The sequence below is a fragment of the Pleurodeles waltl genome, chromosome 2_2 (genome assembly GCF_031143425.1).
Source record: "Pleurodeles waltl isolate 20211129_DDA chromosome 2_2, aPleWal1.hap1.20221129, whole genome shotgun sequence".
Taxonomy (NCBI): Eukaryota; Metazoa; Chordata; class Amphibia; order Caudata; family Salamandridae; genus Pleurodeles; species Pleurodeles waltl.
Window position 1 is genome coordinate 877778655 of NC_090439.1, and position 16497 is coordinate 877795151.

General features: G+C 43.8%; 1 protein-coding gene across 1 annotated transcript in view; it reads left to right on the plus strand.

Annotated features, from left to right (window-relative positions):
* Positions 1 to 16497, plus strand: part of SPAG1 (sperm associated antigen 1) — a 697262-nt gene that overhangs the window by 240183 nt on the left and 440582 nt on the right. Inside the window, exon 8 of the mRNA XM_069220554.1 lies at positions 1329 to 1459. Coding sequence (XP_069076655.1) covers positions 1329 to 1459 — 131 coding nt within the window. The remainder of the gene's footprint in view (positions 1 to 1328; positions 1460 to 16497) is intronic.

Genomic DNA, 16497 nt, shown 5'->3' on the forward strand with positions numbered 1-16497 from the left:
GCAGTATAGACATTTGACCTTGCCACAAGACTGCATGGGGATCCTCAAGACGGCCTTCCACTCGCTCCGCTTACGCCTTCAAATGGAATAGATTTTGCATCTGGTGTTCCTCAAAGAACGTGGACCCGATTACTTGCCAAAAGGATGCGATTCTACAACACCTTCTACACTTGGCTAAATCTGGCTTCCAATTCACTTTCATGAAGGTTCATTTGGCAGCTCTTACTGCCTGCAGGAGATTGTCACAAACATCTTTTTTCCAAATCCCTGTCATAAAATGATTTCTTAGAGGGTTGATTAAGGTTTTCCCTCCAATTAGGCGTCCCTTGCCTCCCTGGGAATTCAATATGGTGCTTTCTTGCCTTATCCAGTATCCCTTTGAACCCATCCACAAAGCTTTCTTACAAAACCTTACGTGGAAAACAGCTTTCCTGGTAGCAATTACATCAGCTTGTCTGGTGAGCGAGGTACAAACACTAGGTTCTCACAAACCATACGCTGTTGTTCATTCTAGCAAAGAACTCACACAAAAGTCCTTCCTAAAGTAGTATCAGACTTCCATGTAATTCAGACTATCTCATTTCCTACATTCTTTCAGAATCCCTCTACTCCAGCACAAAGTTCTCTCCATTCACTGGATGTTCGGAGGGTTCTGAAGTTTCATCTCTATAAGATAAGGGAATTCCGACAAACTGACCAATTGTTTATTAACTATGGTCCGGTACGCACGGTATTAGCCACCTCCAAACAATCCATCTTCAGGTTAATAGTTTTATGTATTTTATTGTGCTACCAAAAAGCTTATAAATCTCTTCCAGCTAAACCTAAAGCAGATTCTGCTAGTGGGGAAGTGGTTACTGCTGCTTTACTATGCATATCTAGATTCCACAGATTTGCACAGCAGCTACTTGGAATTCAGTACATACTTTTAACAAGTACTACTGCCTAGACTCTGATGCTGGAGCAGATGCTCATGTAGGGCACACTTCCCTCTGAAATCTGTTTGCTTAAACCGTTTAAGTGATGCTCTGTCTTCTCCACAGTGATTTGTGAGGATGGGCTTGCTACTGTATTCAGTGCTTATGACTATACATGGAAATACCCTACGAGAGAAGACATTGTTTCTTACCTGTAACTCCTGTTCTGTCATAGGGAAATTTCCATGATTTTTAGATTATATTGTGTTAAGTCTTGTACATATTTGTATAGGCATGCACATACTTTATATCATTTATGAAGGTATTTTATTAAATAAGGTCATTGCATTTTATTGTTGACAATCTAAAGCATACCTTACTCAATTTATCTAATTTACTTTCTTAATTTAGAAGTATATCAGCCCAGCCCACCATAACTGCATATAACAACAGAGCTCAAGCAGAAATCAAGAGACAGAACTGGCAAAATGCTTTGAATGATTGTGAAAAAGTACTGAGTCTGCAACCTGGCAATTTAAAAGGTAAACAAGTTAAAATGACATTACTTGATATGTTAAAATGGTGTCACAAACTTCTGTATTATTACAAATTTGTGGGTGAAGTTCACCATCACTGCAAAATTATTTTTATTTTCAGGTCCAAACTTTGTTTATATTGTTTTATTCCTGTCTTTTATTTAACACGTAGTTTCAGGGAGCACTGGAGAACTTTACAGGGCCATAACATATCTAGGGAAACCTAAGAGAGTGAATGGGGGAGAACAAGCCAGATGTCAGCTGCAATATATGTGTGTGGAAAGGAGGGATGCATCAATTTGGTGCATTTGGCAGTGAGTCTGGGTCATCCTTGTAACCATGAGAAACAGTGGCTGGCCGTGAGAATGTTTCAACAATGACATTTCTTCCACCCCTTCCCACACTCATTGGTCCATATATTAATAAAGTCTGAAAGAGAAAAGGGTGATTTTTGCATAACACTCATGTGAATAATAGTCACCTTAGAACACTGCAACATCCATTTTGTTGAATTATTTACCTAGGCATTAAATATAGGACTAGCCTGCCCTTTCAGAGTACTTTGAGGCCCTATTAGGAAATGAAAGATACTAGAAACAAAATCAAGATCTGAATAGCTGTTATCAAAGTGTGTATCACATCAAAGAAAATATTCTCAACAGTAGGCCATTAGGTTAAGGTTGCAATGGCTGTAGGGAACACAAGCCTTTTATTTGGTCTGTGACCTGCCCTCAGTTAGATATATGGTTAACAGTTGACCAGCTTACTGTATTATTTATCTAGGGTACGTTTACAATTGAAATAAATAAGTATTCCCTCTTTTGCAGGTAGGTTTGCTTAGGAAAGCATTATTGTTGGTATAATTTGAAAAATCTATGAAGTTAACCTGTGCTGCTCTAGGTATAAACTGTCTAGTCTGATCATTTTATAGATGTGGAATGACTTGTGTCATTAAAAATTAACTAGGTAAGGGCTTTTATATATTTTTTATTTATTTATTGAGAGTTTTCATATGCTTATACTTTGAGCATCAGAGCACTATATGGCTAGAGGCTGTTCTGAAAGAAAGAACATGCTTGTAGGGCACACTTGCACTAAAAACAACTGCTTGTTGGTATGTAGCATCTGTAATACAAAAATGCACCCTGTAGTGCAGGACTTGACGATAATTGACAAAGATAGCTCTTGGAACATCCCCCTACCATCCATAGATCATTGCTTGAGTACAAAGAAGGGTGCATTTATCTTGGAAGCTCTAGTTGAGAGAAGGATGCACCCATTGAATGGCTGAACACTATCATAAACCCTCCTAAACCACTTTTAGAGTTGGTCAGAGGCAAAGTATCATTGATTACATGGCGCTAAATATCAAAGCATGGCCCTGAGCTGTTGACATGAAAGTTCATGGCAGGATTGAAACTGATCATGATCCCCTACTTTTGGTCATGAAGCATCCACATTCGAGCCCCCCCCCCCCTTTAGATTATCGTGCAAGTAGTGCTAACTTTGCCCTAACACCAAAGAAGAACATTGTCGACATCAACAACAATTGTGGCTCAAAGATTTACACTTGTCACAAATGGATAACCCTGTAATCCTCAATCATAGCCCCGGTTCTGGGAAACAGCAGCTGAAAAAACTTGGAGTTGTTGGCGCAGACGGCTGTGGCCAGAAAAACAAAACCCAGGCTTTATTGTAATACCCTTCTCTAGACTTTCTAGACTGCCACGATGTGAATGCTTAAAACTAAAAAGCCACTTTCCTTAGCTGTGAAAAACCGACATCTGTCAGACCACAATGAACAGCTCTTCTGTGACAGCAGAAGGCAGTATAAACAGTTAATAATGTTTAAGAAGAAACACCATTCCAAAAGCTCTGGCAAGCTCTACTGGACCTAATAGCCTCAAGAAAATCAAGGAAATTTTGGGAGATCATAAGATGGGGCTGATAAGGTCATCTGAAGAACTTAGAGCTGAACATAAGCTCACAACTTTGGCTAAACCTCTTCATAATACTCTATCAGAAGGAAGGAGTTCATTCACTGGGAAAAATAAACGCTTCAGCCCTGCAGTTCCATGCTACGCTAGGAGAAGTACTACCCCAATGGAAACATTACAACTAAAACTGAACTGCGGGAAAGCTGGTCCGAAGCGAACATTAGCAGAAATCTCAGCTTAGAACAACAACTTTTGGACCACTTTTGCAATTCCCTATTTTTGTCCGTTAGTGAATGCCCCCATCATTTAACTCTGGGGCTAATGGATAAATTCAGCAAAAATGAAGTGGCTCAAGTGATTCAAGTTCAAAAGACAGGTAAAGCTGCTGGACTGGACAAAATTCCTTCCAATGTCTTCCGCAATCACTTAACCTTATGGTCACCTGTATTAACTTGCTCTTTTAATAACATCTGGTCTCTTAAGGGAGATCCCATCCTCCTGGAAATAATCATTAATCATGCTGTTACGTAAAAAAGGGGCCATAAATATAGTGGGGAATTATCAACCAATTTTATTGCTTGATGAAGTGGGAAAACCTTTCGGGTAGCTGTTATTATCCCGCTTGGAGCAGTGGCTGGAAGAAAAATATTTAATATCCCCGTACCAAATGGTTTCAGGACAGGTCAGAGTAGAGTGGTTCAAGTTTTTAGACTAAATCTCATCTGTTCCAAATTATACATTGCTTAAAAGTTGTCACTTTATCTAGTTTAATCGATTTCCAAGCAGCTTTTGACATTGTTGATCGCCCCAGACTATAGCAAACCTTAAGAGAGCAAGGAATCCCAGAAAAGCTATTAAATCTAATAATTCCACTACATTCCAATAACATCACCTGGGTGAATTACAGTAGCAGAGGCGAATATACAGCAGAGCCCCAATACAGTGTGGCGTCAAGCAAAGCTGTGTCCTAGCACCTAGCCTTTTTAATTGCTTCATTAATGCTGTTGTGAAATCATTAACAAAACTTAATATAGATGTGCCCAAAATGAAGTAGGAGTCAATCCAAATAGTACTCTTTGCAGACAGTGCAGTGCTAATGGCCAGAACAGATCTATCACTCCACCGCTTACTGGCAGGTTTTGAGTTATTCTGCGGCACCAGAAGTTTAACCATCAATGTTGGGAAAACAAAACAGATGATTCTCAATCAAAAATCTAATTTGAAAGCAACTTTTAGGCTCCACAACAAGCCTCTGGGTCATGTGTCCATTGATGACTACTTCGGAATCTGTCTGGATGACAACCTCTTGTGGGCCCCGCAACTGTCCAAAAGCAATACTATTCTGGCCCTGCAAGAGGGAGCAGTGCTGCAATTTGCTAAATCATGCGGAAACCACTCAGCAGGCTCGGCAATGCTAATGTACAAAATGAAAGCGAGAGTAGCAAGTACTATGGGACAGAGATCTGGAGGTATAGAAAATCCCCATCAGTTTAAATCACTGGAAATATATTCATACAACGCCTACTGCATCTAGGCTGGGGAACACCAATGGACGCTTTGAGAGCGGATCTTTATGTCGAAAAAAATCAAGGATCACATCACATTGGCATCGTTAAAGTACTTGATCCTTATGTGGTCTGAAGGTGAGCTTTCCTCTTACGATCCACACTCTTGGATATCATGACGAATCAAAATCATCACAAAATACCATTGGTCACCCATATATCAACTGTTTTTCACAACATCGGCATAGAGGATCTCTGGCTCCATCCATCAGGGAACCATCACAAAGGCTAGCCGCAATCTGGTTATAAAGTCAAAATGGGAACATATTAATCAAGCAAAGCTAAGCCGAGCAGGTCGTCTGATAAAATGCTTTTTGCCATTCAAACAAACCAGCAACTTTGAAACCTTCTAAGACGAAATGTTTCCAGCAGAAAAGAGAACTCTCTATCTAAAATTCAGACGGGGCACATTGCAAGTGGCATCAGTTACTAAAAGATGGTCACCAAGCCTTATGAGGGAGCAGATATGATCCTTGGGAGGCCCATAAACACTAACCCATTTCCTCCTGCTTTGCCATCACACATTATGGATAAGAAAATACTATCTATGGCACTTTTTATTCAGCATAACATTATGAAATGCAATGAAGCAGAAGCTCTCTGCATAAGAACAGATTATAAAATCATAAGTCTCGGCTATCTCGTCTTATATTCACCCAGCTTGGATATCAAGAGCTTCAGTCCAGGAACAACTCGGAATTAGCATCCCATATTGCTTTGATAAACTGCAAATCAAGAACTCACTGTGCACTTAATATACTGTCTTTGGACTTGTATAATATTAATTAATTAGTAGCTGTGGTCCACTAAGTTAAGGCACTGGGAAAATGCACTGCTCTTTGTTTCCAACCAGCACTATAATGTTGTGTGCAGAGAAGCGTTGTTACCAGGGCACGAGCATGGCACTCAAACTATAAGTTATGTAAAACTCTCACAAATACCTTACCCAAGTTGGTTTGATCAACACTCTCTCAGACCTATAACATTTGTTGTTTATCCTTCTATCTGTTGTTAACACTAACTTTGGGGTTTGTTCTGTGCCTTTTACAATATCGATGGCCTTTCTGTAGCTTCCATAAGCCAGTTGTGATTGCCACATAAAGGGAAAGTACTCAGAAAACTGCCAAGCACTAGCACTTCAATGGAGGAAGCCAGCTCATAAGTAGATACATTTTGCCCAGCTGCCTACTTGCGTACTGCTAACGCACCCTGTGACAACCTAATGGCAAAGGCATCCCTAAATAGGGTAATCCAATGCCATTTGGAGCAGTGGGGGATGGCACCAAGGGTAGCACTACTGCACCTGAGCCCCACAGTAGAATGCCAACCCCTTTAAAGATACCTAGTGTAATAATTCGAACTACACTAATAAAGTAAGTCCTTTCTTTTGTTAGCATTTAGCGGTGATGTGCCGATTAGTTGCAGGACTGTTACCAAGGGATGTATCTCTGCACTTGCATTATATCGGGTTTCAAGTTGACCGCCCTGCGATAGCACTTTGTCTTGATGCCCCAAGTACAAAGCTAGTTGGTTTCTTTTGTGCGGCAGACATTGTAAAAAAAATATTGAATTTAGCGAACCATCCACACTCTTTAATGTGTTTTCATGAGCTAATTGCGACTCTTACTGTAAGTATTGTGTTTTTAACCTGCACTGCTATTTGTTATGGTCTGATATGGCAAAAAACAATAAAGATTTTATTTGGATTTGATTTGATTTAGAGAGAGGGTTGTTGAGTTAGAATCCAGTCTGTGAAGAAACAGCCATAGTCTGATATCATTCCGTCTCTACTCCTGTGATTGTGAGATTTAGTCAAACACAAACTGCAACAATTCTGTTTCCACAGCTTTACTGAAAGAGTTGTTGAAATCTAGTTCCACCCCTAGCCTTGGGTTCAGTACGTTCCATCGTCTGGCTCCCTAGATTCCCAGAAATCAGTTTCCATGTGTATTTCTTCTGAAGGCTCTTCGAGAGAAAAGGTGTGTTATTGTAGATTGACTATACTTTCTATTGAACATGTAGTGGGGGCAGTTTCCCATGAATCCTGATCCTCTGCCACTATAAGAGTTGCGTATGGTGCAAAGAACTTCAAACTTTGATCTTGCATCTACTAGGAACCAGAAGAGAGATTTCAAGTCTGGTTTTATATTGTCAAACATATTGTTGGTGCTTGATTTTGGAACCTTTGAAGCCTGATTAGGTTTTTTGGGAGCCTCTGTAAGCATGTTTAAAGTAGTGTAAATTAGCCATGACAGGACCGCTTGTCTACTCCACCTGATGTTCTTCTTAGAAAAGTGGAAGGATTCTCTGGCTTAGGCTGCTAGTGCTCCCTTTGACCACATCATCTGCCTAGTAAATGAAGGAGAGTTTGAAGTCAGATGTGACTCCCAGGAACCTGGTTATGGGGGAACTCAAGTGGCAGTGAGGTTGATTCTAATTCTCCCTCAAAGGGGATTACTATATGTTCTTCATTCAGGCAAAGGACGCTCTGTTTCGTGCTGCGATGTACGTGGTCAGGCAATTGTCACACACACATACAAAGCTTTACGCAACATTGACCCCATGTACCTCAACAACATAACCTACCACCCCCTATCCCTTCCTTATATGCAGAACCCGGTCCAGAGGTTGTGCCCTCTCCTACCTTGCTCCTAAACCCTGGAGCGACCTGCCTTTGCACCTCAAAGCCTCCTCTACAGTTCTTGAATTCCACTAGAAACTGAACCGGGTTAATATTATCTGCCACACCTTGGCCTCTGGCCCCATATTCCATTCTCCAGGAACTTCCGGAAACAAACCCCTGTTTGGATACCCAACATAAAACATTAAGTACAAACAACTAATCCCAGTTTCCTCCCTCCACAGCAGAGCAGCAACGGTCCTCCACTCAAACTTGAAAAGTTTAATTGGAGAGTATATTCTATTGTCTGACTCATGATCAAGGCAATCTAGGTGGGCGTGTCTACTGACCAAGTAGAGTTGCGATTCTCAAGTCCCCCAGAGTCATGTTCTTTCTAAACTTGCAGGATAAATGAAAACCACTGGGCTTTTCATGGCAGCATCATCATATACATGGACCCACCCCTATTTCTGGGGACTTCTACTCTCTACAGCTTAGGAGTTTACACAGATGCTGTATAGATTCTCCATCTCTTAGAGGGTGTCCAACTGCCACCTGGTTGCCTTTGTCTCAAATACCTTATCTCTCAGAATCACGTCTTCAGCAGTTAGAGGTGTGTGAGGCGGCATCCCTTTCAGACTGCCACTCAGAGGTCCGAAGCTCTCTGCTCTCTACATCTGAAGTTCCAGGTTGACCAATTGCAGACACCACTATCACTGCAACTGCCTTGTCTTTGTATGTTTGTGATCTGGTCAGTCTTTAACTGCTTTTTCTTTCTCTCTGGGAGAGTTGGGTATTAAAGTCTGATCAATTACATTTCTGTACATTTCCAACCTATCCCATGCTACTGAAGGTGCAGTAAAAGAACACCTATTTATTGTCAATCTTACATTTCAGTTTAGATATTTATCTACGAATATCAACAAATACTGCAGACCAGGTTCTCTCAGTGCTCTCTTGACCTCTAGGAAGGAGGCCCTTTTATGCTGCTGCCATATAGTCTGGGAACAGTGTCACAGAACAGTTCTCGATCTTAAAGGTTCCAGTGGTACATGCCTTTTTGCAGAAGAATCTCTCTGCCACAGTAATGGAAAAGCCTGGCCGCTACTGGTCTAGGGAGGCCCCATTTGGGTGGTCGGCAAGAGATGACTTTAAGCACCCAGTGAAAGCGAGAAAAAACTTCTGGGGTACCACCTCAGTCTGCATCCAGTGTTCAAGATAGGAAACCATGCCCTATACCCCTCCTGTAGGCCAACGTAGCTTGTTCCAGCACTTTCTATACTCTGCATCTTCACCCTGTATTCCAGCAGGTGAACTTTTTCTGCAGGCTAGATGAACTGTTTTGAAGAAGTGCAGGCAAGATGCATCTCTTTCAGTGATTCCTCTGTGGCTTCACCCTGCCTGCCTGTCTGAATATCTGCAATTATCTACTCGGCATATACCTACATACAAAGTCACGGTATCAGTTTTCAGTTGGCTGGCCTCCCTGGATTCTGAGATTGCCTCCAGGATCTTCATAGGATGACCCTACCCACCCCTTACGTACGAGCCATTTTCAGCCTGGGTGTTCATCTCCTTCTGCCTGGGCTTACCCATTGTGATCACCGTCCGCAGATATTCAGTGATAAAGCTTACAATTTTAATTGGCTTCTTCTCAGCATCAAGGAGAGACTAACACACTGGATAGCCCACCAGGCATATCTAATGTAAAAACATTAACAGAGCTTATGCACTAAGCAACTGGCTTCTCTGACCTGGCATCCTCCACAGCATTATCACCCTGCTAATCATACACCGCCTGCTGCTTTCAGTTGGTAATTTGCCCCTTCAAAGTCTTGTAGACCAGTAGGCCACCTTAAATTGTTTACTGCACTAGATACGGCCTCCAGTGGTCTATACCTTGCACCTCCTGCTCCAGGTTCATAGTCCAGGCATCACTCACAGAAAAAGGGCAACCAGTCCCTGGGGCAGCAGCGAAATTATTTAGCCCAAGGGGTTTGTTACACTTACAGCTTACCTCCTCCAGAGTGTCACTTTCTTACAGCACTGTGTTCCTCCTCAAAGCTTCGAGTGCGCCTGCTGTAGCCATCAGAGACTCCTGCCACAAGTGTGCCACCATGAGGCTCATAGCGCGATCATCGTATAGAGGTCTCATGAGTCCTGGAGAATCATGGGTTCCTTCCAACTCCGGAGGAAGTCTACCCACCTAATATGGAATCCTCTTGCGGATCCTCCGTGACCCCAATCCCTGACATGTTCTACACCTCTCTTCCTCCTCAATGTGCCTCTCCACTGCCAGGTCCAGGCACACACAGCATACCCTGAGGCCCTCTCCGTTCCCTCCGCTGGGTTGTGTTAGAGGCAGGATCCAGCTGATAACCCAGGTTTCAGAGCCAGTACTCCTCGGACACGATTGTATGTGCCACTGACATCGCCCCAGCACTGGCTCCCTTCTACAGCTGCACAGTACTCTGTCAGTGCTGCTGTCACCAAGAACTAAATCCGAAGGTCTCAGTAAGTGAGAACCAGTGCTCAGTATCCTATTATTATGGATGTGTATATAATAATACAATCTACCTTGACTAAAAAGATCAAAATCAATCTAATGTAGTATGTATATGTAAGGAAATGTCTCGTTGGCATGGTTACCCCCAGACTTTTTGCCTTTGCTGATGCCAAGTTATGATTTGAAAGTGTGTTGAGGCCTGCTAACCAGGCCCCAGCACCAGTGTTCTTTCCCTAACCTGTACCTTAGTTTCCACAATTGGCACACCCTGGCATCCAGGTAAGTCCCTTGTAACTGGTACCCCTGGTACCAAGGACCCTGATGCCAAGGAAGGTCTCTAAGGGCTGCAGCATGTCTTATGCCACCCTGGGGACCCTTCACTCAGCACAGACACACTGCTTGCCAGCTTGTGTATGCTGGTGGGGAGACAATGACTAAGTCAACATGGCACTCCCCTCAGGGTGCCAAGCTAACCTCACACTGCCTATAGCATGGATAAGTCACCCCTCTAGCAGGCCTTACAGCCCTGAGGCAGGGTGCACTATACCATAGGTGAGGGCATAGGTGCATGAGCACTATGCCCCTACAGTGTCTAAGCAAAACCTTAGACATTGTAAGTGCAGAGTAACCATAAGAGTATATGGTCTGGGAGTCTGTCATACACGAACTCCACAGCACCATAATGGCTACACTGAAAACTGGGAAGTTTGATATCAAACGTCTCAGCACAATAAATGCACACTGATGCCAGTGTACATTTTATTGTGAAATACACCCCAGAGGGCATCTTAGAGATGCCCACTGAAAACATACCCGACTTCCAGTGTGGGCTGACTAGTTTTACCAGCCTGCCACACGCCAGACATGTTGCTGGCCACATGGGGAGAGTGCCTTTGTCACTCTGTGGCTAGTAACAAAGCCTGTACTGGGTGGAGGTGCTTCTCACCTCCCCCTGCAGGAACTGTAACACCTGGCGGTGAGCCTCCAAGGCTCACCCCCTTTGTTACAGCACCCCAGGGCACTCCAGCCAGTGGAGATGCCCGCCCCCTACGGCCACAGCCCCACTTTTGGCGGCAAGGCCGGAGGAGATAATGAGAAAAACAAGGAGGAGTCACTGGCCAGTCAGGACAACCCCTAAGGTGTCCTGAGCTGAGGTGACTCTGACTTTTAGAAATCCTCCATCTTGCAGATGGAGGATTCCCCCAATAGGATTAGGGATGTGCCCCCCTCCCCTCAAGGAGGAGGCACAAAGAGGGCGTAGCCTCCCTCAGGGCTAGTAGCCATTGGCTACTAACCCCCCAGACCTAAACACACCCCTAAATTGAGTATTTAGGGGCTCCCAGAACCTAGATTCCTGCAACCGAAGATGAAGGACTGCTGACCTGAAAGCCCTGCAGAGAAGACGGAGACACCAACTGCTTTGGCCCCAGCCCTACCGGCCTGTCTCCCCACTTCAAGAAAAACTGCAACAGAGACGCGTTCCACAGGGTCCAGCGACCTCTGAAGCCTCAGAGGACTACCCTGCATCTAAAAGGACCAAGAACTCCCGAGCACAGCGGCTCTGCTCCAAAGAAGAAACATCTTTGCAACAAAGAAGCAACTTTTAAAGACAACACGTTTCCCGCCGGAAGCGTGAGACTTTGCACTCTGCACCCGACGCCCCCGGCTCGACCTGCGGAGAAACAACACTACAGGGAGGACTACCCGGCGACTGCGACCCTGTGAGTAGCCAGAGTTGACCCCCCCCTGGACCCCCCCCAGCGATGCCTTCAGAGGGAATCCAGAGGCTCCCCCTGACCGCGACTGCCTGCTTCTAAGAACCCGACGCCTGGTAAGGACACTGCACCCGCAGCTCCCAGTACCTGAAGGATCCGACCTCCAGTGCAGAAGCGACCCCCAGGTGGCCCTCTCCCTTGCCCAGCTGGTGGCTACCCCGAGGAGCCCCCCCCTTGCCTGCCTGCTTCGCTGAAGGGACCCCTGGGTCTCCCATTGAACTCCATTGCAAACCCGACGCCTGTTTGCACTCTGCACCCGGCCGCCCCCGTGCCGCTGAGGGTGTACTTTTTGTGCTGACTTGTGTCCCCCCCCCGGTGCCCTACAAAACCCCCCTGGTCTGCCCTCCGAAGACGCGGATACCTACCTGCTGGCAGACTAGAACCGGGGCACCCCTATCTCCATTGGAGCCTATGCGTTTTGGGCACCACTTTGACCTCTGCACCTGACCGGCCCTGAGATGCTGGTATGGTAACTTTGGGGTTGCCCTGAACCCCCAACGGTGGGCCACCGTGGACCCAACTTTGAACCCTGTAGGTGGTTTACTTACCTGCAAAACTAACAAACACTTACCTCCCCCAGGAACTGTTGAAAATTGCACTGTCTAGTTTTAAAATAGCTTATTGCCATTTTTGTGAAAACTGTACATGCTATTCTGCTAATTCAAAGTTCCCAAGTTACCTAAGTGAAATACCTTTCATTTGAAGTATTACTTGTAAATCTTGAACCTGTGTTTCTTAAATTAAACTAAGAAAATATATTTTTCTATATAAAAACCTATTGGCCTGGAATTGTCTTTGAGTGTGTGTTCCTCATTTATTGCCTGTGTGTGTACAACAAATGCTTAACACTACCCTCTGATAAGCCTACTGCTCAACCACACTACCACAAAATAGAGCATTAGAATTATCTCTTTTTGCCACTATCTTACCTCTAAGGGGAACCCTTGGACTCTGTGCATGCTATTTCTCACTTTGAAATAGTACATACAGAGCCAACTTCCTACAGTATGTAAACTAATCCTTATAAAGAATGAGAGTTTGTTCTCTTATGGTAAAAAATTAGATGCTGAATACAGTTAAAGTGGGCAAAGTGACCCACTTACAAGATAAATAGGTGCATGCTTGGCAACAAATTAGGCAAATTAACACATAGTGCAGGGTACAATACACCCCTATCATGTATTAGTTATAGGGAATTTGTTGGGGAGGACAGAAAACCTAGTCATGGTCTGGTGCTTTTGTAAACAGTGGACTCTCGAACCAAGTATTCTAGGTTGGTGCTTCAATCATAGAAGTATAGAGGGGGAAGGGATTGTTTTACAACAAGAACTTAGTTTAGTATGGAAGATTGGCATGCACATGCGCAGACCACCATACGTTTCGGGAGTAATGCCTCACCATGGGGCTCCACCTGGTGGCCCCCAGAACTTGGACCTACCTCCATGCCTTGCTTACAAGCGAGAAACCTCAGAATCACCATAGAAAACAAATTGTACATGACTGCCCAAGTCACTGCACTGGTCTCGCCCTGCTTCATCACCATAATGATGCTGAAGAAAATCTTCACGTAGCTACCAGATAACACCATGGAGAAGATCAAACAAGTCCTCATCACCAGCAGATTAGGCTATGGGAACACCCAGTATGCAGAGATAACCAGCCAGCTCACAGGAAGACTGCAGACTGTCCAAAAGGCAGCAGCCAGACCAGACCTCAACCTCCCATGCAGAGCCCAAATCACACACACCTTACGGAACTCCACTGGCCCAAGATACACAAGTGCACACACTTCGAACTCCATCGGCACCTACAAATCACTCCACAACATAGGCCAGGCCTACTCTAGCAGGAGCATTCATTTCCATCAACCTTTCATAAACCTCCGCTCTTCTGCTGTCTCAGTGGCATACACCCCATGCGTATACAAAACACAGCAGGGGGTCTTGTTTATTCATACTTTGCTTCTAGAGCCTGGAGCAACCTATCACAACACATCGTAGCCTCCTCTCTTTCTGAGTTTGTCAAGAAGCTGAAGACCTGACTTTTCATGTTAGCCCTCCAGGGCTGGACTCACACACTAGTTATATAGCACTTGGATACCCTCATGGGTGATCAGCGTGTTATAAAAACACTGATAACAATAACATATTTCATCCCTTATTGTGGGATATGAATGCCCTCATCCACTATGTCACATGCTTCATCATTGGGCTGCTACTACTCCCCCTGTGTTGCCATCATCGGGATGGAGGAAAATATTTTTTTATCATTTTTCTAGGGATCCAATCATTTACAGTGATATAAGGCTAAAACTGCCTTAGAGATATCCAGTCGGTTCTGATCCTTTAGTTGTGGTTTCCCCAGACAGGATTAAAAACCTTGTAGATCGTCGCTGGGCTTTATCACCCTACCATCTCTCAAATTGATGTTGTCTACATGTTTGGGCCAAACCTCTTGCCCGGCTAAGGGTTGATGGCCTTCATCAGGACTATAAGATCTCTACTTCCAAGTCACTGTCAATGTCAATCTGTCAGTCTTGTCACTAAAAAGCAAAGTGTTGAATATTGCACCATGCAAGTACCTTACTTTTCAAATGGGAATTTTGATGATAGGAGTGTTTCTCCAAACATCTTGTTAAGTAACTCCTAACCCAGGGTGGGGACAAGAGCATCACACTGGAGACGCATATTCGTCACAAGCCTGACTCCTCTTCATTAAGCGCTCCAGACCCTCCTTCACTGCACAGATTAGGCTACACCTCGACCTCCCATTGATTTCAGTGTTAAAGTTTAATCTACTGCTTTCTATTTACCGTTGGACTCCCATTTCGATGACGGGGAATGATTCAAGCATATGAATCTATGAAAGATACCAATACTGGAGAACCACAGTTACAGGTGAGGAACTTACTTTCTTACTAAGTGAAACCTTTGTTGACATATAGCCAGAGCATGGACCGAAAAATAGGCTGATATGTAATGTTTTTCAGCACCCTTTGCAACACACAAATCACACTTCTTACTATATATTCACCCCTGTACTTTTCTACACCAAGATGGTGCCGATTTGATGGAGACACTCCAAGGCCTTACAGTCCTGGGTTAAAACTTAGATGTGCAGATGAACTGGGAGGTAGATAGATCTGGGCCTCCACTTGCAGCCCCACTGAATTATTCTCCTTTGGCAGACTTCACACATTCATTGGGACTCACAAACATCTGGTGACACTTCTACACTGAGACAGCGGAGTGAGTACAACATTCCCTCAGGAATACAAAGACCATTCTCTCAATTAGACTATTTTTTGTCTCAATGGCTGAATTTAGGCAAGTAGCTGCAGTCAACCTGCATGCTCGCTGTTTGGTCACGCCTCGCTAGAAATACAAGTCCATAGTAGAGCTCCACAAACAGCCTCACCCTGACAACACCTTGCTTTATTTTCAGATTAATGCTGGCGCAGTAAACTTCCTGGCTATCACATGGGAGTCATAGAGGGTAGTTATGTGCTGTACTGTCATTGGCGTATCACGTTTAAAATGCAAACAGGCAGAGACAATAGCTGAACTAGAGGGGAACTCGAAAACGCATGTAGGGAAAATAACAGACGAACACCTGCAGAAATGACAAAACAATAAACTGAGATAGCATCATACTTTGATGAAGAAAGAAAAACATGTCAAGGATCACAAAGTATGCTATATGGTCCGAGCGACAAATCTGATAAACTAGTTAATTGGCTGAATCAGAGAGAAAAATGCACCAGATGCGTATGTTGAGTAAGTGACAGGAACAGTACATTCATATCTCTCCTGAAAGAAATAGCTATCAGTTTGCCCAATACTATAATAATCTCTTCAACCCTACAGCCTATCTCACAAAATGCCCTGAATGCATCCGCACAGCCCCATCTCTTCAAGAAAATCAAGCAATACTAGGTGAAATATTAACACTTAAAGAAATATCAAAGGGCTGCCACACAGCTTATTTCTAGGAAAACCCCTTGTCTAAATGGTCTAAGTTTATTAACTCATCCTCCCCAAGACTTGTATATTTTTGACCAAGGGAGACAAGAGTCCTCCCCAATGACCTTGATGAGCCACATATCAAGGTTATTCTTAAGCCAGAGCTCCCAGATGAGGATGCTCGTCATATAGGCAGATGCCCTTCATAATAACGAAGGCTAAGCTCCTTAGTGAAAACTATTGCAAACCAACTATTAAAAGTGTTTGGGGATCTGGTCTGTACGTATTCATGGCACTCATCACTCAGGTCAGCACATTATAATATTCAACATGTCTGTTTTTTAATCCAACATGTCTTTAAAGACCTGGCTCTATAGTTTAAATTACAGGAACTTCCATCCCTTCTGCTGATAGTCTTCTTTGAGAATGCACCTGATACCCACCTTCTCTTGAGTCTATATATTACTCCTTCTTATTCACCTAAATATTGGTTCTAACTTAATTTCATACACTTAGATACTATAAAATGGACTAACGGTGCAAGTTAAAGTTGGAGGTACCCTGTGGTACCCTTCCCTATCAGAAGGCAGTGCCCACAGGGATGCCCTCTATCACTATTGTTGTTTACCATAGCCATTGAAGCACTTGAATACAAACTAAAACAAGGCACAGAATGCAC